The following is a 16,669-nucleotide window of genomic DNA, read 5'->3' on the forward strand; positions in this document are numbered from 1 at the left end:
GATTTACTGATCTCCATAAGCGTCTGTCTATCAAATCGATTAATAAAATAATCTATATGTTTTATGATTAAGGTGCTGTTGTCTTTATCTCTTGGTTTCTTGTGCGTGTGCATGTGCTTTGTGTGTCACTATGTGTCGGTTCAGATTTTTGAAACTGACTATTCATGCACATCTGTGTGAAAGGAGACAACAGCATACTGGGTGCAATGATACAGTGGAGGAGTATTATCCATGACATAACTGGTGATAATTACTGAGGTGTGGGGGGACGACAATTTCCTCATAATCTGGGTGGTTCTATGTTTCTCCAAAATAAACACTGAGCTTGTTTTATCAATAAATGCACTGATAAAGGCCCAAACTGAATCAGACATGGAATTTAATAACTGAGCACTTATAAACTATAGTAAAAAGAAACAAAAAGAGACCATGTGGTATGATGATGATGATGGTGGTGATGGTGATGAATTATTATAAAATAGAAGGGTAATAACTTGCACATAGAACAAACATACATGGGAACAACTATTAATAATCATCATACTGCTAAATGATCTACAAACCCAATTCTGTCATTCTAATGGGCTATCTGAGATATAATTATTTGTGCCCCCCACCCCCTTTTTGTTATAAAACATAAAATTAAAAGCAAGAAAAGATAATGGGGCATCTTTTAGAAAAAGAAAAAATCTAAAAAGCCTTGAAGGCTGGGTATTTCTCTGAGCCTAATAATCCCATTATGATCCCATTGAGAAGAAAAAAAAAAAAAGAAAAGGAAAAAAAAAAAAAAGCTCTGTCAAAGCAGGGAGCATTGACGCAAGCATGCCTTGACGTCAGTAGCTGCAGTGAATGAGGGATGGGAGGGGGGAGCTGGAGAGAGAGCGAGAGAGAGAGAGAGAGAGAGAGAGAGAGAGAGAGAGAGAGAGAGAGAGAGGCGTGTTTGCCTTCAGAAAATACCACGAAATACCAGCGTCATTGGCATAAATGCAACTGTAGCCCTTTGCATGAAACCGCCTTGGTTATACGCATGAATGCTCAAAAAACCTCCAACTGAATTCAAAACTGTGGCCATAACAATGAATTGACACATTTTGGGTAATACTATAGGTGCTGCGCTGGAAATCTAAACCAGATGTAGTAAATGGAATATGATCCACTGACCCGGGAATGTTCATAAATAAATCAGTATATGAGAGAAAGGGGGTGTTCAACTGGTGTCAGACACCTGTCTGTGACTTTCTCAAGAGAAAAATGAATATGGGAAAGTATAATTCCATGATTGTTGTGAGAGGGTATCATCTGCACAGGCTGTGCAGTTTTTCTCCCGTTTTATTGTCTCTCAAATCTGCCAGGAACACAGAGTCCTGTTGCTGCTAAATGGACAGTGGAGGCTTGGAAGCTGTATAGTAGCCTCATTTTTACTCGTATTTGCACAAGTGGCAGGTGCTTTTCGGTTTGGCACTTGGAACTGGGTCGACCAGAGGGGAAAACTACCATCAACTAATTTGTAAGACAGGCAAGTGGCGTCATTGCCTCCCCCCCTCTATAGTGCGCGTAGCACCAGTGATTTTCTTTCCTGGACTATTTATTTAGAGTTTATTCTCAAGTTGCTCCGTGACTCCTGCAGACACGAGTGTAGAAAAACAAAGAGGATTTGGGTTTTTAACACCATGCATGTTTGGTCGATTTGTGTTTCCCCTGCACCAGGAGTGGGAGGTGTTGCGGAAGAACTAACAAAGTCAAGTAGACTATTTTCTACACATCGCTGGACTGATGGTGTTGTTGTGAAAGAAAAGGTATTGTACCGCGCACTCCCCCCTTACTATGGCTCAGTGTATCCAAATATTCGCTGGGGAGGGATCCTCTTTTCTTTCACAGATGTTGGAAAGCATTTGCTATCCACAACTTAGAGTGCGTGTCAAATGTTGCTACACAGTAGTTTAGAGGGCAGACCACGTCCAGTTAATCTCAGTTTACACTGGCCTATACTCTTCAAGATACCCAAGAGTTCCCGTTGTGTCGGCTGTGCGTCATCCATGCCTGATTAGACTTGTAGTCTGACGTCGCCGAGAACTATTCAAGCAAAATATCTCATGTAATATTGAAAATGAAAATAGACTTTTTTTTTTCTATCGTGAGCGAAACCATCCGGAGTGACGAAAGGGACCTTTTCAGGAAGAAGTGGATCAACAAGTTGTTCTCCAGTGCGTAATTTCCATTTGAGCACGGTTCGACATAATCCTCGACACACGTGATCGACAAATCACTTCAGCTGCAAATATTTCTCATTTGTCAAGAGAAATAAGTCCCTCTCTGTCCGTGGAAACACATCTTGTCCGATCACGGCTGGGATCAGCAGGTCCTGCAGGCTGACCGTCTCCATGCCTCACTGCCTCTCCAGATGCCGGCTGTCCACCACATGGTAACTTTGCGCACACAGCACGCTGGAAAACGGGCATACAGAGAAGGGATCTGAATGAATGGGACTGAGATTTATTCGCATTTGTCTTCTCGCCTCCCCCTGACAGTTGTATGTGTTTTATATCCTGCTGGTTGAAAGTACCTTACACTATCAGCAGAGAACGATTCAGCGGTGGATAGATTGCCCACGTCGTTCAAACAGGGAGCAGCAAATGTCGAAGAAACGGAAAAGTCCTGACGATCAGGGCGTCGAAGAATCTCCGCCTGCAGGATGCAGCGATCAAGGTAAGGAGTCATGCTCCAAAATGGCAGTCTGAAAGTTGAACTACAGTCTAGCCCAGAGTACAGGTATGTGGTTTCCTCCGGGACCCAATTAAAGAATTTGCCTGTTTGTGGTGACATTGCTGTGGCTGTAGAGATGAGTATAATCAGGGGTGGCCACGCTTGGTCACCTGGGTGCACAGCCTGTAGCTGCTCGAGTGGCAACGACGTCTTCATCGAGTTGTGCAATGTTCACTTCATCATTCAATCAACTCTCACCCACAATAAAAGTATTCTCATCCTCAGAAACCATATGGATTAATGCTGCTGATTACTTTTGAATACCTCACACCAGTTCTTCAATTTTAAACATGTTAGTGGTGTTACATTAAAGGTGCAGTGCAGTCTTAGTCTGATTTGTGGCTGTCAGTGAGTGTAAGAGTATAATGTTCACTCAAACTGTCTTAAGGCATTATGGAGTTACAGAGGCTGGCTGTACTCCTCCTCACAGTGAAAGTGCTAGCTGTTGAGGTGGCTGGGTTGGTGGCGTGTCTGTCTGTCATTCAGGCAAAGACAGACCTGTGGATTTTCAAAGCGGGAGGATGTTCCCCCCCAAGAGGAAGTGGGCGACCCCTACTCTCAGTGATTATGCTCTGTCATGTTCAGGACATTTTCACCAGGATTACTGGCTTTCATGATGAGGTTAATTTTGTCTTGTGCAGGGTGAGTTTAGAGGAACGGCCAGTGATGTTTGAAACAAACAAGTGGCTAACCTACAGCCCTCAATCAGTGATCACCACTATAAAGAAACAACAAAATGATTTTCCTTAGTATAGATAAATAAATACATTTGGTGCTCCTTATGGTGTACTGTTAATTTAAATGATAAGGATTTATTTTAGACTAAATATCCGGGGTGGGTTTAGTGGGAGTGAGCATAGCTGAAGAGGTAGGTCACCTCATCTTTTGGATGAAATCCGTTCTAATTAAGGTTTTTAATTAAAAAGACTTTTTTTTTTTTTTTTAAATACCATGGCTGGCAGTGTTGCTGTTTATTGAGCCAGCAGACAGGAGTTCTAAGTTCAAGGCCAGGCAAAGCTTCATCTATGAGGAAGTACGGTGTTCGATAGCATGAATGGTACAACTGCAGCAGCAGATATGGCCTGCGTGAGGACTAGAAGTCTGTGGTGTTCCCTTTTAATTGCACCACATTATGGCACACTGAAAAATTCATAGGCATGATGGCACATTAGTTTCTTATGTTGGTGTCTGTACTGTGTGTATGAATAACTGAGCGTTTATACGTAATTTTCTGTCTACTTCTCTTTCAGTTTTTGTTTCTGAGGATTACAACATGTTGAACTTAGCACCGAGGCTTATCATGCAGTCTCATTTTGTGCTTCATAACAGGGCCATATTTTATACCGTGATAATACCACTCTTCAGTATGTCCTTGTGGATGCAGTGAAAGTACTGAACACTGCCACAGCATTTTTCTGCGTTTGTCAGGTCCTGTTGAAATGTTTGCACACAACATTTGACACGTTAGTATCAAGAGTTTGTGATTCTGTGTCTTTTTGGGTTTAAGCCCACACGCGAGTTTCCCCTGGAGAACACGGAAGGAAAACCGGGCGCTTCCTTCCCCCACTGTGCCTGGCATCTGTGACCACTTAGGGGGTATATTCTGCTACCCCTCCCTCTGAAACCCTGCCATACTGCACACTTTACTGTCACATGCAGGCCTCGCCATGGCTTGGTGGAGAAATTTATCCTAAAAGCTGATCTAGACTTTAAACCAAATTGTAATGTGAACATTAGGCTTTAGATACACATTTATAATGCAAAAGCCACACAATGTATAATATAATTTTTCTGAACTTATGAAAGAAGCATGTATGAGTTGACACTGAAAATATGACTTTTGTCACAGATTCTTCTAAAGTGGGGCAGTGATGTATAATCTGTCACATATCTTCAGAGCACCTGGTGCAGGTTATCACTTGTAATATGGGTTTAATTCCCCACTCTGATAATCTGGTGTATCAAAGACAAACCTTTCATGATGATGACGTGGATCTGACTGCCAACTGTATTAAATAGCTTAAATGCTGCAAACAACATGCAAGCAAGCAAACCAGTTTGAAATTAAATCATGATAGCAAAATTGGATTAAACAACAGTTTTCTGAGTGATCCTATCAGATGTTTCCTGTTACAAACAAGCAAAGCCGTTCTATGAAGACGTTTGTGCGCAGCGTCACAAACAGAATCCGAGAACTAGCATTTGCACTTCCAGTATTCACAATGGCTTTGCACTGTTGCTGTCACGGCCTCATTCACCGTTGCCTCCGAGTACTCAGGCTTGTATTTCCTCGTGGAGATCGTTTTTGTTCACTTTGATATCCACGGCCAGGCCAGGAGTGGAACCATAGAAATGGGGGCATTGAGATTCATATCAGGACCACAAAGCATTTATTGTCTTGCCTGTTGGTGTGCAGCCTGGACCTGTCGATTACAGGGACACTCCTGGTTGCTCACAGGGCTCCTCCCCTGCCCCCCCACCCTCAAACCCCACCCCCCTATCCCCCAACCACCATCACCACTGGCCAGCAGCCTTCAGCCATACCCACACCACAGCTCTCCCATTACAGTGTTACGCCAGTGCAAACTGGATACTGAAAGCACATAGACAATGCCTGGCCACATGCAATGACCCCTTAACCCCTCACACACTGAATGATTTGTGAATCCACTGCTGTTTCCAAGTAGCATCTGAGTCAGCAACCCCTGGCAAGCTCGCCAAAGTTGCATCAATTTTGTCAGTTTTCTGCAGCCGAAATGAACTGAGCGTCTTGTTTTCGTAGTGGTAGTGGTGTAGTATCTTGCACCTTTATTCCGTTCCTATTTGATGACGTATCTTTTGTGTGAGCAGCAGGGCCACAGTTGTCGACGGCTAACAATTTCCAAACTTTTTTAATAATAATAAATAAGGAATATTGGTCCTGGGTACAGTATACTAAACTCTGCAGGATTTTTACAGGTGAAAAATTCCAGCAAACATGTACATCTGAAATAAAGACATCATACCAAAATAGTCAAATATGATATGTCATACAAATATAATTTAAAGATAAAATAAGCACACGGATCCAACAGGAAACAAAATGAATGTATGCTCTTGTCCAAGTCTGGTATATATCAGTATACAATCCGGGTCTAATGTAATATACTTTAAGTGGATAAAGGTCAGAAAAGGAAAAAAATGTATGTGTATGATTAAGGCAAAAAAAAAAAAAAATCACTAGATATGAGAAATATTTTTTTAAATGGTGTAAAAAAGCTGATTGTTAATGTCCAGAGCCTTTTGAAAAGGCTGATAAAAGCTTCTGAATTTTCAAAAAAGTACAGGGAGGTAATGGTGGGTGGCAGGATAGCATTTTCAATGTGTCATCTTTGTTTTCCCTGCATCTGAGCCGTTTGAGCAAATGGCTGCCATGCACTGCCTACTAAAACAATGGAGACGCTCCCACCTCATTAACAATACGTTAAGAAGAACATTACAAAATGGCATGCCACTCACTGGAACAAAAAGCCCCTGTTCCTGCACAGCAGAAGATCAGTTCATTGAAGGCCAGTTAGTGTCTCTCTCTCCCACTTTGCATTCACCCGTCCTGCAGTGTAACTTACTTTTAAGAATATAATTCCAGATCTTGTGGATTGGTTTGTCTTAATGGATTAAACTGAGGAACAGTCCAGCCTCATACTCTGGCATGGCTTTCCAGCGGTGCGCCATGTGTGTCTCTTTAGCTTGGCAGCCTGCCCGGGATGCTCAAAGACTTTGTGAGTGCAGCAGAGGCTCGCAGGCCTGTGTTTGCCACCCTCTTGACGTCACAACTTTGGCCAAAGGCTCAGAGCACTTAGTACTTTAACCACATGCAAACTCACACACGTACAAGCGCATGGACACACACACACACACACACACACACACACACACACACACACACACACACACACAAACACAAACACACTCTGACAGACACACAGATACACACATCCTTCCATCCTGCTGCTAACCTCATTCAAGAATATTCTCCGTAATTTTGCTTAAAGACAATATTATAGAGCAAATGACAACCTGAGTGTTTCAGGGCAGCATTTGTTTTCTTGGTTGCCTGTGGGCTGTTGACCGTGTTCAGTTTGTGTAAGTATACCACCTAGTGGTGTGGCTGTGAACTGCAGGCCATAATGGTGCCCTCAAAAGACTTGAGGAGGGAAAGTATCCAAGACGTATTGACTATCATCTCATCATATTTATTACATAATTAAATTTTTGCCAAATGCTGACCTTTGCCCCAAATTTGACAACAGTTCTCAGATGCTGCCATCTGTGCCCACTGACAGACGGACACTAGGTGGAGCTAAAGTATTAAAAGAAGAGGAGCAGGGGGTAGCATCAGAGAGATTCACCAGGGAGAAGACAGCCATTAACTTTGGTTTGAGATGTATGTGGAGTTAGAGTTGGTGTGGATCAGGAGACGCAATAACATCATATCTTTAAAAAAAAAAGCCATGTTATCACAGTTTCCTATGAGACCTCCAGTGTCGAACAAAAACTTCAACACAATTTTAATTTTATTTTTTTGAATTAGCAGATGACATTGATTAGTGTTTGTAGTAAATTATCTTCATTGCAATGTTTTAATGAAGTCATCAGATGTTGTAATATTACATACCTCATTTATGATTTTCGTTTCTTGGAATATTTCACATTGAAGTGATTAAATACGAGTGGCTCTTCCTATTTCTGTTTAGAGCAAGTGGATGTAGATGAAAAAAAAAATACAGTACAGATGATAAAAAGGCGGTGTGGCACTTGAAATGTTTTACGTTAATAATCTGTTATACATTTCAAAATGCACTTATCTAGGTGTGAGTGAGGTGCGTGTTAAGTACGTGAATGTGTGTGTGTGAGCGAGAGAAAGAAAGTGTGTGTTTGTAAGGGTGTCCTGAGCATGAATGGATTGTGTGCATGCGTCCATGTGTTATCAGTAAACAGGCAGACCTGACGTCTGGCTGCTCAGCCATCTTGGCCAGTTCTGATGTCTGGTGTGGAGAGAGATTGACAGGCCTGTACGTCAGCACCCATATTTCTCACCTATGATTCATACTGACTTTGTTTGGCTTCTGATGAGGGCTGCTGGCAGCCGGCTACCGTTAGTCCCCGCAGCCACTCCTTACATTCTTTGAGCTCCGTACAGAGCTCTTTCTTTTCTTTTATTTCTTTTCTTTAATGGCATTTCTATTGTGAGGCACGAATAATGTTGCTTTTATCTGCATTTAAAAATTAATGGTAAACTCAAGGATATTTCATTAATTTTAATAATTCTATCTTTTTTTTTTTTTTTTTTTGCATCAGTCTCTACATGGTAGCTTCTCTCAGCATTTAATTGAGCTGTACCCCATAGAATTAAAGTTCAATTCCACAGAATTTCGACAAATATATATTTTTTTTAATCAAACATAATAAAGTTCATTCATTAGTGTCTCTTTTTTTTCAGCCTGAGCTCAACTAAATTTTACTGTGATTTTAAGAATTTGTGGTTTGTGCGCCCATTAGCGGTGCCATTCCCAAATTAGATTGTCATATCAAAGAAATAACAAAGTCATGATTCTTCTGCTCTGCTCTCATGACATGTGAAAGCACATGAGAGGAGAGGAGGCTGGAATAAAAACAGAGCAGGGAGAAGAAACTGAATAAACACCACATGTAGAAAAACAAATGTAATTTTATTTTATTTTATTTTTTTCAATTTGAAAATGCTGTTAGCTGTGTTGCTTTGTCAAAGGTCCATGGAAGGCCTCTTGCTGTGTTAGTCTGTTACAGGAGGGCACCTCGCTGTACACACAATCTATACACGACATGAACAGTCACAAGAAATCCAGTGACAGGCTGTATGCATCACTTGGCTGCAAGTAACGGCCTAATTGCTCCACTGTTGATGTGTTTTGGTGGTTAAAAAGCCACTTTGGGGTCGGGACGTTCAGTCCTGGGTGTTAGGAGCTCAGCGCAGTGATCAGCAGGGACTGTTTGGAGCTGAATGGTAGCATCTTATAGCGCTGGGGGGGGTTACTTGTTGAGCCAATAACAAATCATCCATCAGTGTGTGTGAGGTGCAGAGCAGTTTGATGGTGTGGCTGTGGTTTGGACGTCCTGCTCACGTCACAACCTGTCCTATCTGATCTGAAAGTGGCTCTAAATCATGATTTAGCCCATAGATGCACACAAATCATCAGGCAGATTGCAAAGACTAGCAATATTTTTGCCAAATGAAAAATGATGGATCACTTGCTGAAAAAATGGAATTTCTATTTTTATTTTTTCATCACTGGATTTCAACTGGATAGTATTTGCAGCTATGCGGTACACCAAAATATGTGTGTGTGTTTGTGTGTGTCTGTGTGTGTGTGTGTGTGTTGTGCGTGCGAACACATGGCCGTGCATGTGCCCACTTGTACGTGCACATCTGAAGACACACGTTTGACCTCGTGCCTTGCCTGCAGTTTTTTACGAGATTGCACAGTGAAGCGTTTTACATGCGCGAGTGAGTGACGTCAGCAGAGCCAATGAGCAGTGTTTGTTTTTTCCCCCTGAGACTTCTGACCACATGCTCATCATCATAATCATCCTCCAGAATTACGGGTGTCATAATCTAGGTCAGGAGTGGCGCCAAAAGAAATACCGTCCGCTAATCTAAATAACCAGAGTTTGCATGCGTGAGAGAGGTGTGTGTGCATGTGTGTAAATGCTGAAAAAGATCCATCATTCATCAGTCAGTATGCACGTAAGAGTAAATATTCATAAATATTACTCTCTATACTACAATAGCATTCTATACTGTCTATTATTGTATTGATTGATGTATTCTGTACATCAAATATGTATAATACCATGTTATACCATGTCATTACCATGTTATACTATACTATAATCCTACAGTATCCTATCCTATTCTGTGCAATACTACAGTATACTTTACTATACTATACTATACTATAGGCCTACTATATTATTTTTTAATAAATTGCACTGTCATTATGAATTTTTTTGTGAACAGTTACATTTTTCCAAACCGTGGCTGCCTCATTCCTTCAAAATAAAACAAATAACTGTGAGACTATTAAGCAGTTATTATTAAGCCATCCATCCTTTTAATACATTGCAGAAAAGCCATTTTGGTATTGGCAGTATTGGCATTTGTACCAGCTACAAGCTGCCTTTTATATAAATACATACACACCTTAAAATAGCAGGGTGTTGTATCTGGCTGTCGTGAAGAAGGAAAAAAAAGACGTTTAATGGCAGAATGTACAATTCTGAGCCCATTTTCAGGCTTTTCTTTTTTTAAAAAAAAAACAAAAAAAAAAAACAGTGATGTCTTAGTATGTTTGCACTGAATTTGGAGGGGAGTGAAATATACAGCTGGGAGTGTGCTAATTTAAATGTCATCACATGGGCCTGTTTACGTTCGTAAAACATATAAAGTATGTCAGTACATTTTAACGTGTGTGTGTTTGTGTGTGTGTGTGTGTGTGTGTGTGTGTGTGTGTGTGTGAGACAGGAGTTGAGGCAGGCGTAATTTGTGCCAGCTCTGTGACGTCGGGGACATGAGGCCCAGGCGGGTGCTGTGAGTGGCAGTAACAGCGTCTCCTGCTTGAGCCTGCCCCATCTCTGACTTCATTGGCTCCAGCTCTGACGCACTAAACCCCCCCACACCCCCACCCTCTCTCAACCCCCCCTCCCTGCACACTTTTTTTCATCACGTTTTTTTTTTTTTTTTTTCACGCATTTAAATGGTTTTTTGATTCATGTGCTTTCTGCAGTTCCCCCACTGCAGCTTTCCACACGGCTCAACATCACATATCTGCACCACCTGTCTGTTGTGCGCTCTCTAAATGCTTTCCTTCAGTTTCCTCTCATGCAACGACAGAGCAACCCCCCCCCCCCTTCTGTCTTGTCTTCTTTCTTCTCCTCCATATTATGCACATTAATTCTCTTCCCCTTTGAATTTAATTGTGCAGTATAGTCTCTTGAATTATGGTTAGGCACTGGGAGCATTAGCGGCCGTTACGGTCACATGAAATTTATCAGCGTGTGGCGCACAGTTCCAAGAGGAAAGGTCCCCAGCTGGTCAAGAAACTGCTGCATTAAAAGAGTTAAAATGTACAATGGACCATGTTCATCCTAGATGACGTCATTCGGCCTTCCCAGCCAATCCCTGGTGCTCTAGTTAGGTGCATTCATAAAATCCAATCTGACAGTGTTTAAAAAAAGGGTTAGATGGCACATATGGTGAAGGGAAGATAAAATAAACACAACGTCAAATTATTCATTAGGCTCACAGTTACATGACGAAGCCCTCCAGTAGACTGAAGTAAATTTGGCCAGTTTTGATTTAAAGAAGTTATATTCATGCAGAATGGTGAGGAGGTGTGTGAGCATGCTTTGCCATTTAGCTGCATACACAAATGTCTGCAGCTAAATGGCATTTGCCAGTGCTAGCGTTGTATCTTAATGATCTGAATATGGGTAAAAAAAAAAAAAAATTCAGGCAGTCCTTTGAATTTACAGATGGTTCATTTTGCTGAGTTTACGAGTGCCAGCTCACAAATCTACTTAATGTTTTGGTGCTTTGCTGGTAGTCAAATCGACCTGTTGATGGTGTCATGACCCTGACCTCTGACCTCTGACCTCCATATGGAAGGGTCAAGTGGAACGTGAATATCCCAATAGGAATCAATAAAGTGTCAAATAATTTCATTGCAAAAGAAGAACTACTGAAACGATATACTGTATCATCAAACCTATATCATTTAATACAACATTTGCTGCACTGTGCAACACCATTTTTACAAACAGCACCGCTATAAAACCACATAGCAGTAGTGTTGCACAAGTTTCATCTACATTTAATTGCATTCATCACAGCTGAATTACAGTAGATTTTTGCCTCTGTCATCCCTCAGTTTAGGAAAATATAATTGATCCCCATATCCAAGATTTCCACTTGGACACAATTTGTTTCTTCTTAACACAATGAAGTTATGAGTAACACTACAACGACATCCACAGAAGTGAAGTGAGCCTTCTGCTAACAGGAAGGAATAATTGTATGTAATGTGTTATTTTGACATATAGGCCTAATTTGTGTTTCTAGTTGTAGTGAGTAGTGAGTAAAAAATAATCCAATCTCACTCACACACTTTTTTCCACTATACCGGGCTTCTATGAGATACATGACCCTATTTGGAAACCACAGCATATCATATTTTTCAGAAGCGCATGGTACAAGAATAATATTTTGTTAATACCGCATGTTTGATAACTGATGCCTGCATTGTCTCCATTAAAACATCCCTTTGGTTTTATCTTTTGGGAGCTACATAATGTGACAGCTAATGTATTAGGGCAAAATTAGCCTTAGACATTTTATTGATTTTCTGATACATTTGATATTATAGAGATCTTTTTGACAGTGGGATGATTTTTTTTTTATGTATGTAGCTGATGAGAACAAACCACAGATGGACTCGGATTTAATTAGCTAGCTGTAAGACATCTGTAAATGATCACACATATGTCTCATTTAACTGAGCTTTACTTCTTGTAGAGCTGCTCCTGTTTGCTGTATTTCTTCACTACAGCTTTCATTTTTTTTTCCTGAATGGTTTATCTTACTTGCACTTTGTCCTCACAAACCTTTTCATGGATATATTTACACTCTCACTCAGTGCGATTTAAGCCTGTGTACAATAGGTGTTTCTGTAATTATTGTAGTTCTCTGCTGTGTGTGTTTCGAGGGAAGCCATGTTCTTGTACAGTCGTGTTTTAAACGTGATGCTGTTTAGTGGTGTCTAAATGTCTTAATGAGCACAAGTTTCCCTTTGGCTGACCCAAGGCAAAAAAAAAATTAATAATAATAATTTATATAGTGTATGAAAATGGTATAGCATATGGTGTGCATATAATGAAAGTACAACAGTGTTGTTAATGTGGCTGTTTGGTTTTAATTATTTTATTTGCTTCCTGTATGTTTCATCTTATTTTTTAAATTACACACACACATGCACACACATGTATAGATAGATAGATAGATAGATAGATGAAAATGTATTGATTTTTTTTTTAACAAGGTTGCCTTATTTTATTTTATTTTTTTTATTATATAATTGCTTGCTGTATGTTTTGTACTATGTATTCTTTCAAATTGTAAAGTATATTGTTGCTGAAGGATGAGTCTGCAATTCAATTAAAATTGATTGATTGATTGATTGAATAGGATGATTAGGAATAGGATGATGATTGGGAGGATCTCATTACTTTCAATTATTTGAGGCAGTTAACAGAGTTTGTCTAATTACAGTGCATATTGATTTATTCATCTAAGCTTTATTTTTACAGTTAAGCCCAGCAGAGATGAAGCAGATCTCTTAGTGTGTGGCCGAGACCACGTATTTAATTCTCAGTGCAGATCTGCACCAGGCATATCCCACCTTCTCCGGGCCACAGGCTACAACACTTTTCAAATGACTGCATGATTCAAATATTATACACTAACAGTACAGTATAGAAATTAACTATAAAACTCTTGAGTTTAACTGTTTCTTGTCCTCTCTGTATCTGTTTCAGATTATTATTAGGAACCTATTGCTCGCAAGACGTTTCTGCCTCTTTGCCAGAAGTCATATGGCTTTTTGAGAGAAAACACATTTCAAAAAGAGCACAAATTAAAACAGCAAAATTCAAAATTACCTCTAAGGTGTCTCTCTCTCTCTCTCTCTGTCTCTCTCTCTCTCTCTCTCTCTCTCTCTCTCACTCTCTCTCTACATCTTCAGTATGTTTTATTAACTCAAAACCCAACAACCCAAAAAACACAACATGTCCTGGATTTTTTCACCCACAATCACGGGTCACAATAGGATAAAAAACAAACAAAACAAAAAAACAAACAAACAAACAAAAAAAACATAAAATAAAAATAAAATAAAAACAGCGAGCTAGAGTCAAGACAGGGAATGAAGTGAGGGAGCAGCGTAGCGACCCAGCAGGATGCAGAGAGAGTGAGGGGGGAGAGCAGCGGTGGTCGAGCGAGCTAGACAGTGAATGAGGAGAGGGAGCAGAAGTGGCGAGAACAAACATTTTTACATTTTTAGAGGTTTCGAATCACTGCCACCATGAGGGATTCTTCATCATACAGTACCAACTGTGCACAAAAAATATGAGGCTGATAGACCCAGTGGACACAGAGACAGACACACACACCTAACCAAATGCTTGATCCCCTCCAGGCTGTCCCCTGACGGAGACAATGAGAGGAAGAGGAGAGAGAATGGTGACATTAATGGTTTCTCAGTTTGCTTCAGTGTTTTTCATTAGAAATAGATAAATAGGTAGTACATTCCAACAAAGGTCAATTGTACTTGTCTCACAGACAGTTGTCCTCTCATTTTGATTTCTCATGCCCTAATGATGGTTTAGAAGGAGAAAAAAGAAAAAAACAGGAACAGGTTACCATTCAGCAATAAACAAAGATGTCATCTTTTCTCCTGGGATTGAGGAGACATCTGAGTGAGCAACAAACCTTTCCTCCGGGTATGTCTGATATACCCCAATCTGACAGCAATTATTCAAAAACGACAATTACGAAGACGACAGAGGGCAGGTAATGATTTGCTGTGATAACCTAAATTATGCACCCATCTCATATTTGTCCTAATGAATTACAGTGTGGTGACGTGCATTGACGTCACATCTGAGACGGTCCGCATTGCAGTTGCATGCAAATATGTGGATGCCAGGGCTTTGTATAAATGTGGAGAACTCCTTTTTTTATTATTGCATTTTCTGACAAATAAGAGTAAACAGAGGCAGTAACATGCTCATTGGTTGTTGAACTAGTTGCGAGCCAAGCTGTGAAGATGTGCATAACTCCCTCAGCCCCCCAGGGACCCTGTATTTTCATGGGCCTGCCTCTGATGTCAATGCTCCGGCTGTCCTGTGGATTGTCAGAACAGACTATTCAGTTGGGGGGGAGGGGACTGGAAGTCTCTGTGGTGTGTGTCTGCTGCATGTGATATGTGTGTGTGTGTGTGTGTGTGTGTGTGTGTGTGTGCGTGCGTGTCAGTCTGTGCCTGTGTGTGTGCTTGTTTGCATGTGCTTGCATGTGATCTGTAAATGTTTCACTTACATCTATCTGCGGTTTTGTGTGTGTGTGTGTGTCTGTATATGTGTGTGTGTGTGTGTGTGTGTGGGCAGCGTGCAAAAAGCTTGTACAGTGCCTCGAATCAAAAGTGTGCTTAAGTGGATTGGGTTTGTAATGTGGGGGTAGGGGGGTTCGGCTGTGTGTGAACAAGTGCACAGACGTCTGAAGATGTGCAGCTCTTGCATCGGGAGACAGAGGCCCCAGTCATCATGGATGTTCTCTAAAAACAGCCGTGGGGGGGAACAGTAAAGCACGGCAGCCGACGACCTCACTCCTCCTTCAGCCGCTGATCTCCTGATGGACAATAGCAACTCCGGGCTTTCACCAGCCGCCTTATAGGGACCCTCTGCATCACACACACACTCGCTCGCACACAACCTATATTAAAACAGACGAGATTACCGCTTCTTTCATCATCACCTTTTTTGATTTCCATAAAATTTCTCCGTAACACACATGGTATCCATTCACAGTTGGATGTGGGATTTGGTGGCAGGATAATGTTGACAGAGAAAAGAGTGCGCACAGGGCCTGTCCAAATTGATAGAGATCAAGCTGCAGAGAGCCCTGGCGGACATTTTGAGGTTTTCTTGGGTCTGTAGTGCTTAGTTCATTTATTCCGGCTGTCTCCACTATGAAATAAACATTCAATAAAAAGAGATTGTGAAGCTGGAGTAGACTTAACCTCTAAAGAATATCTCTGTAATTGTCTGCAAATGTATATCTATCTATCTATCTATCTAACCCTAACATGAATAATTCCAGGAATTAATAATTACAAAACTATGTAGTTTGATAGAAGCAAAGTGCTCACACTGGAACATGTTAGCATCTCTGAAGTGGCCATAATAACAGCAAAGCATAGGCCTGTGATTAAAAAGATGCAGCGATTAATTGCAAAAGGTTTTTGTCAACAGTTTTATCTAACAGAATCCCAGCATGCCATGGGGAAACAAGCGAGCTGGTAAACTAGTCCCTTAGTTGCCCAGCAGAAATGCCAGGCGGCTCCCTAGCAACCCACAGTGTGTCCCTAACAAAATGCAGCTTGCTTTGTGTACTTGAAATAGTCCAAGGAGCATTTGACAGCCCAAGATTGGCTGAGATCATTCTGTTGCTGTTGTCTTTTCCCAACCATTCATCCAAAACTACATCACCATTTATATATATTATATTCCACTGCAATGGATGTTTGGATGTTTAATTTAATTTAATTTTTTCTGATACTTGTGATGTAGCAATAAGGCGTATTTCATACCAAGTGGAATCTGTAATGCTGAATTTTAATATGAATGGAATCCAGATTTCATTTGACGATTCAGACTGGTCAATTATAACCTGTTGTACAGTCTTTTTTTTTTTTTTAAATGAAAATGTTCTGCTTCACCACTCCGGGGAGCTCCGGGTCAGAAGGGTTCACTGGTGGGGCAGGAATAGGGTTGTGGCATTCCTTGTGATCCACCACATTTCCCTATAAATTCTTCATCCATAACCATCTCACATAAGCTCATAAACCTCCTGTCATGAACTTTGCAGTGAACTTTACAAAGCACTAATAATTTTCCATGCATAAGCTACTTGACGTTGAGGGAGGAAAGCACAGAAGTGAGGCATGAAGGAGCTGACAGAGCATCTGAACTTCTTGAACTCCAAGGTTCTTCTCATTCCTCCAGTGCCTCTTTTTTCAATGGATTTTGTTTTGACTGAGTTTGACAATGATTATACAGC

At 40.9% G+C, this 16,669-nt stretch overlaps 1 protein-coding gene across 3 annotated transcripts in view; it reads left to right on the plus strand.

Moving 5' to 3' along the window:
• The first annotated feature begins 1,845 nt into the window (after nt 1–1,845).
• The window catches only part of pde10a (phosphodiesterase 10A), a 63,225-nt gene continuing 48,401 nt past the window's right edge, over nt 1,846–16,669 (plus strand). The window contains exon 1 of one of the 3 annotated variants that reach the window (XM_030070650.1): nt 1,846–2,706. In XM_030070650.1, the coding sequence (XP_029926510.1) occupies nt 2,634–2,706 (73 nt within the window). In that variant the 5' untranslated portion in view covers nt 1,846–2,633. The remainder of the gene's footprint in view (nt 2,707–16,669) is intronic. The other 2 variants (XM_030070651.1, XM_030070653.1) reach the window with 2 other exon arrangements.

This window comes from Myripristis murdjan, chromosome 15 (assembly GCF_902150065.1).
Source record: "Myripristis murdjan chromosome 15, fMyrMur1.1, whole genome shotgun sequence".
Taxonomy (NCBI): domain Eukaryota; kingdom Metazoa; phylum Chordata; class Actinopteri; order Holocentriformes; family Holocentridae; genus Myripristis; species Myripristis murdjan.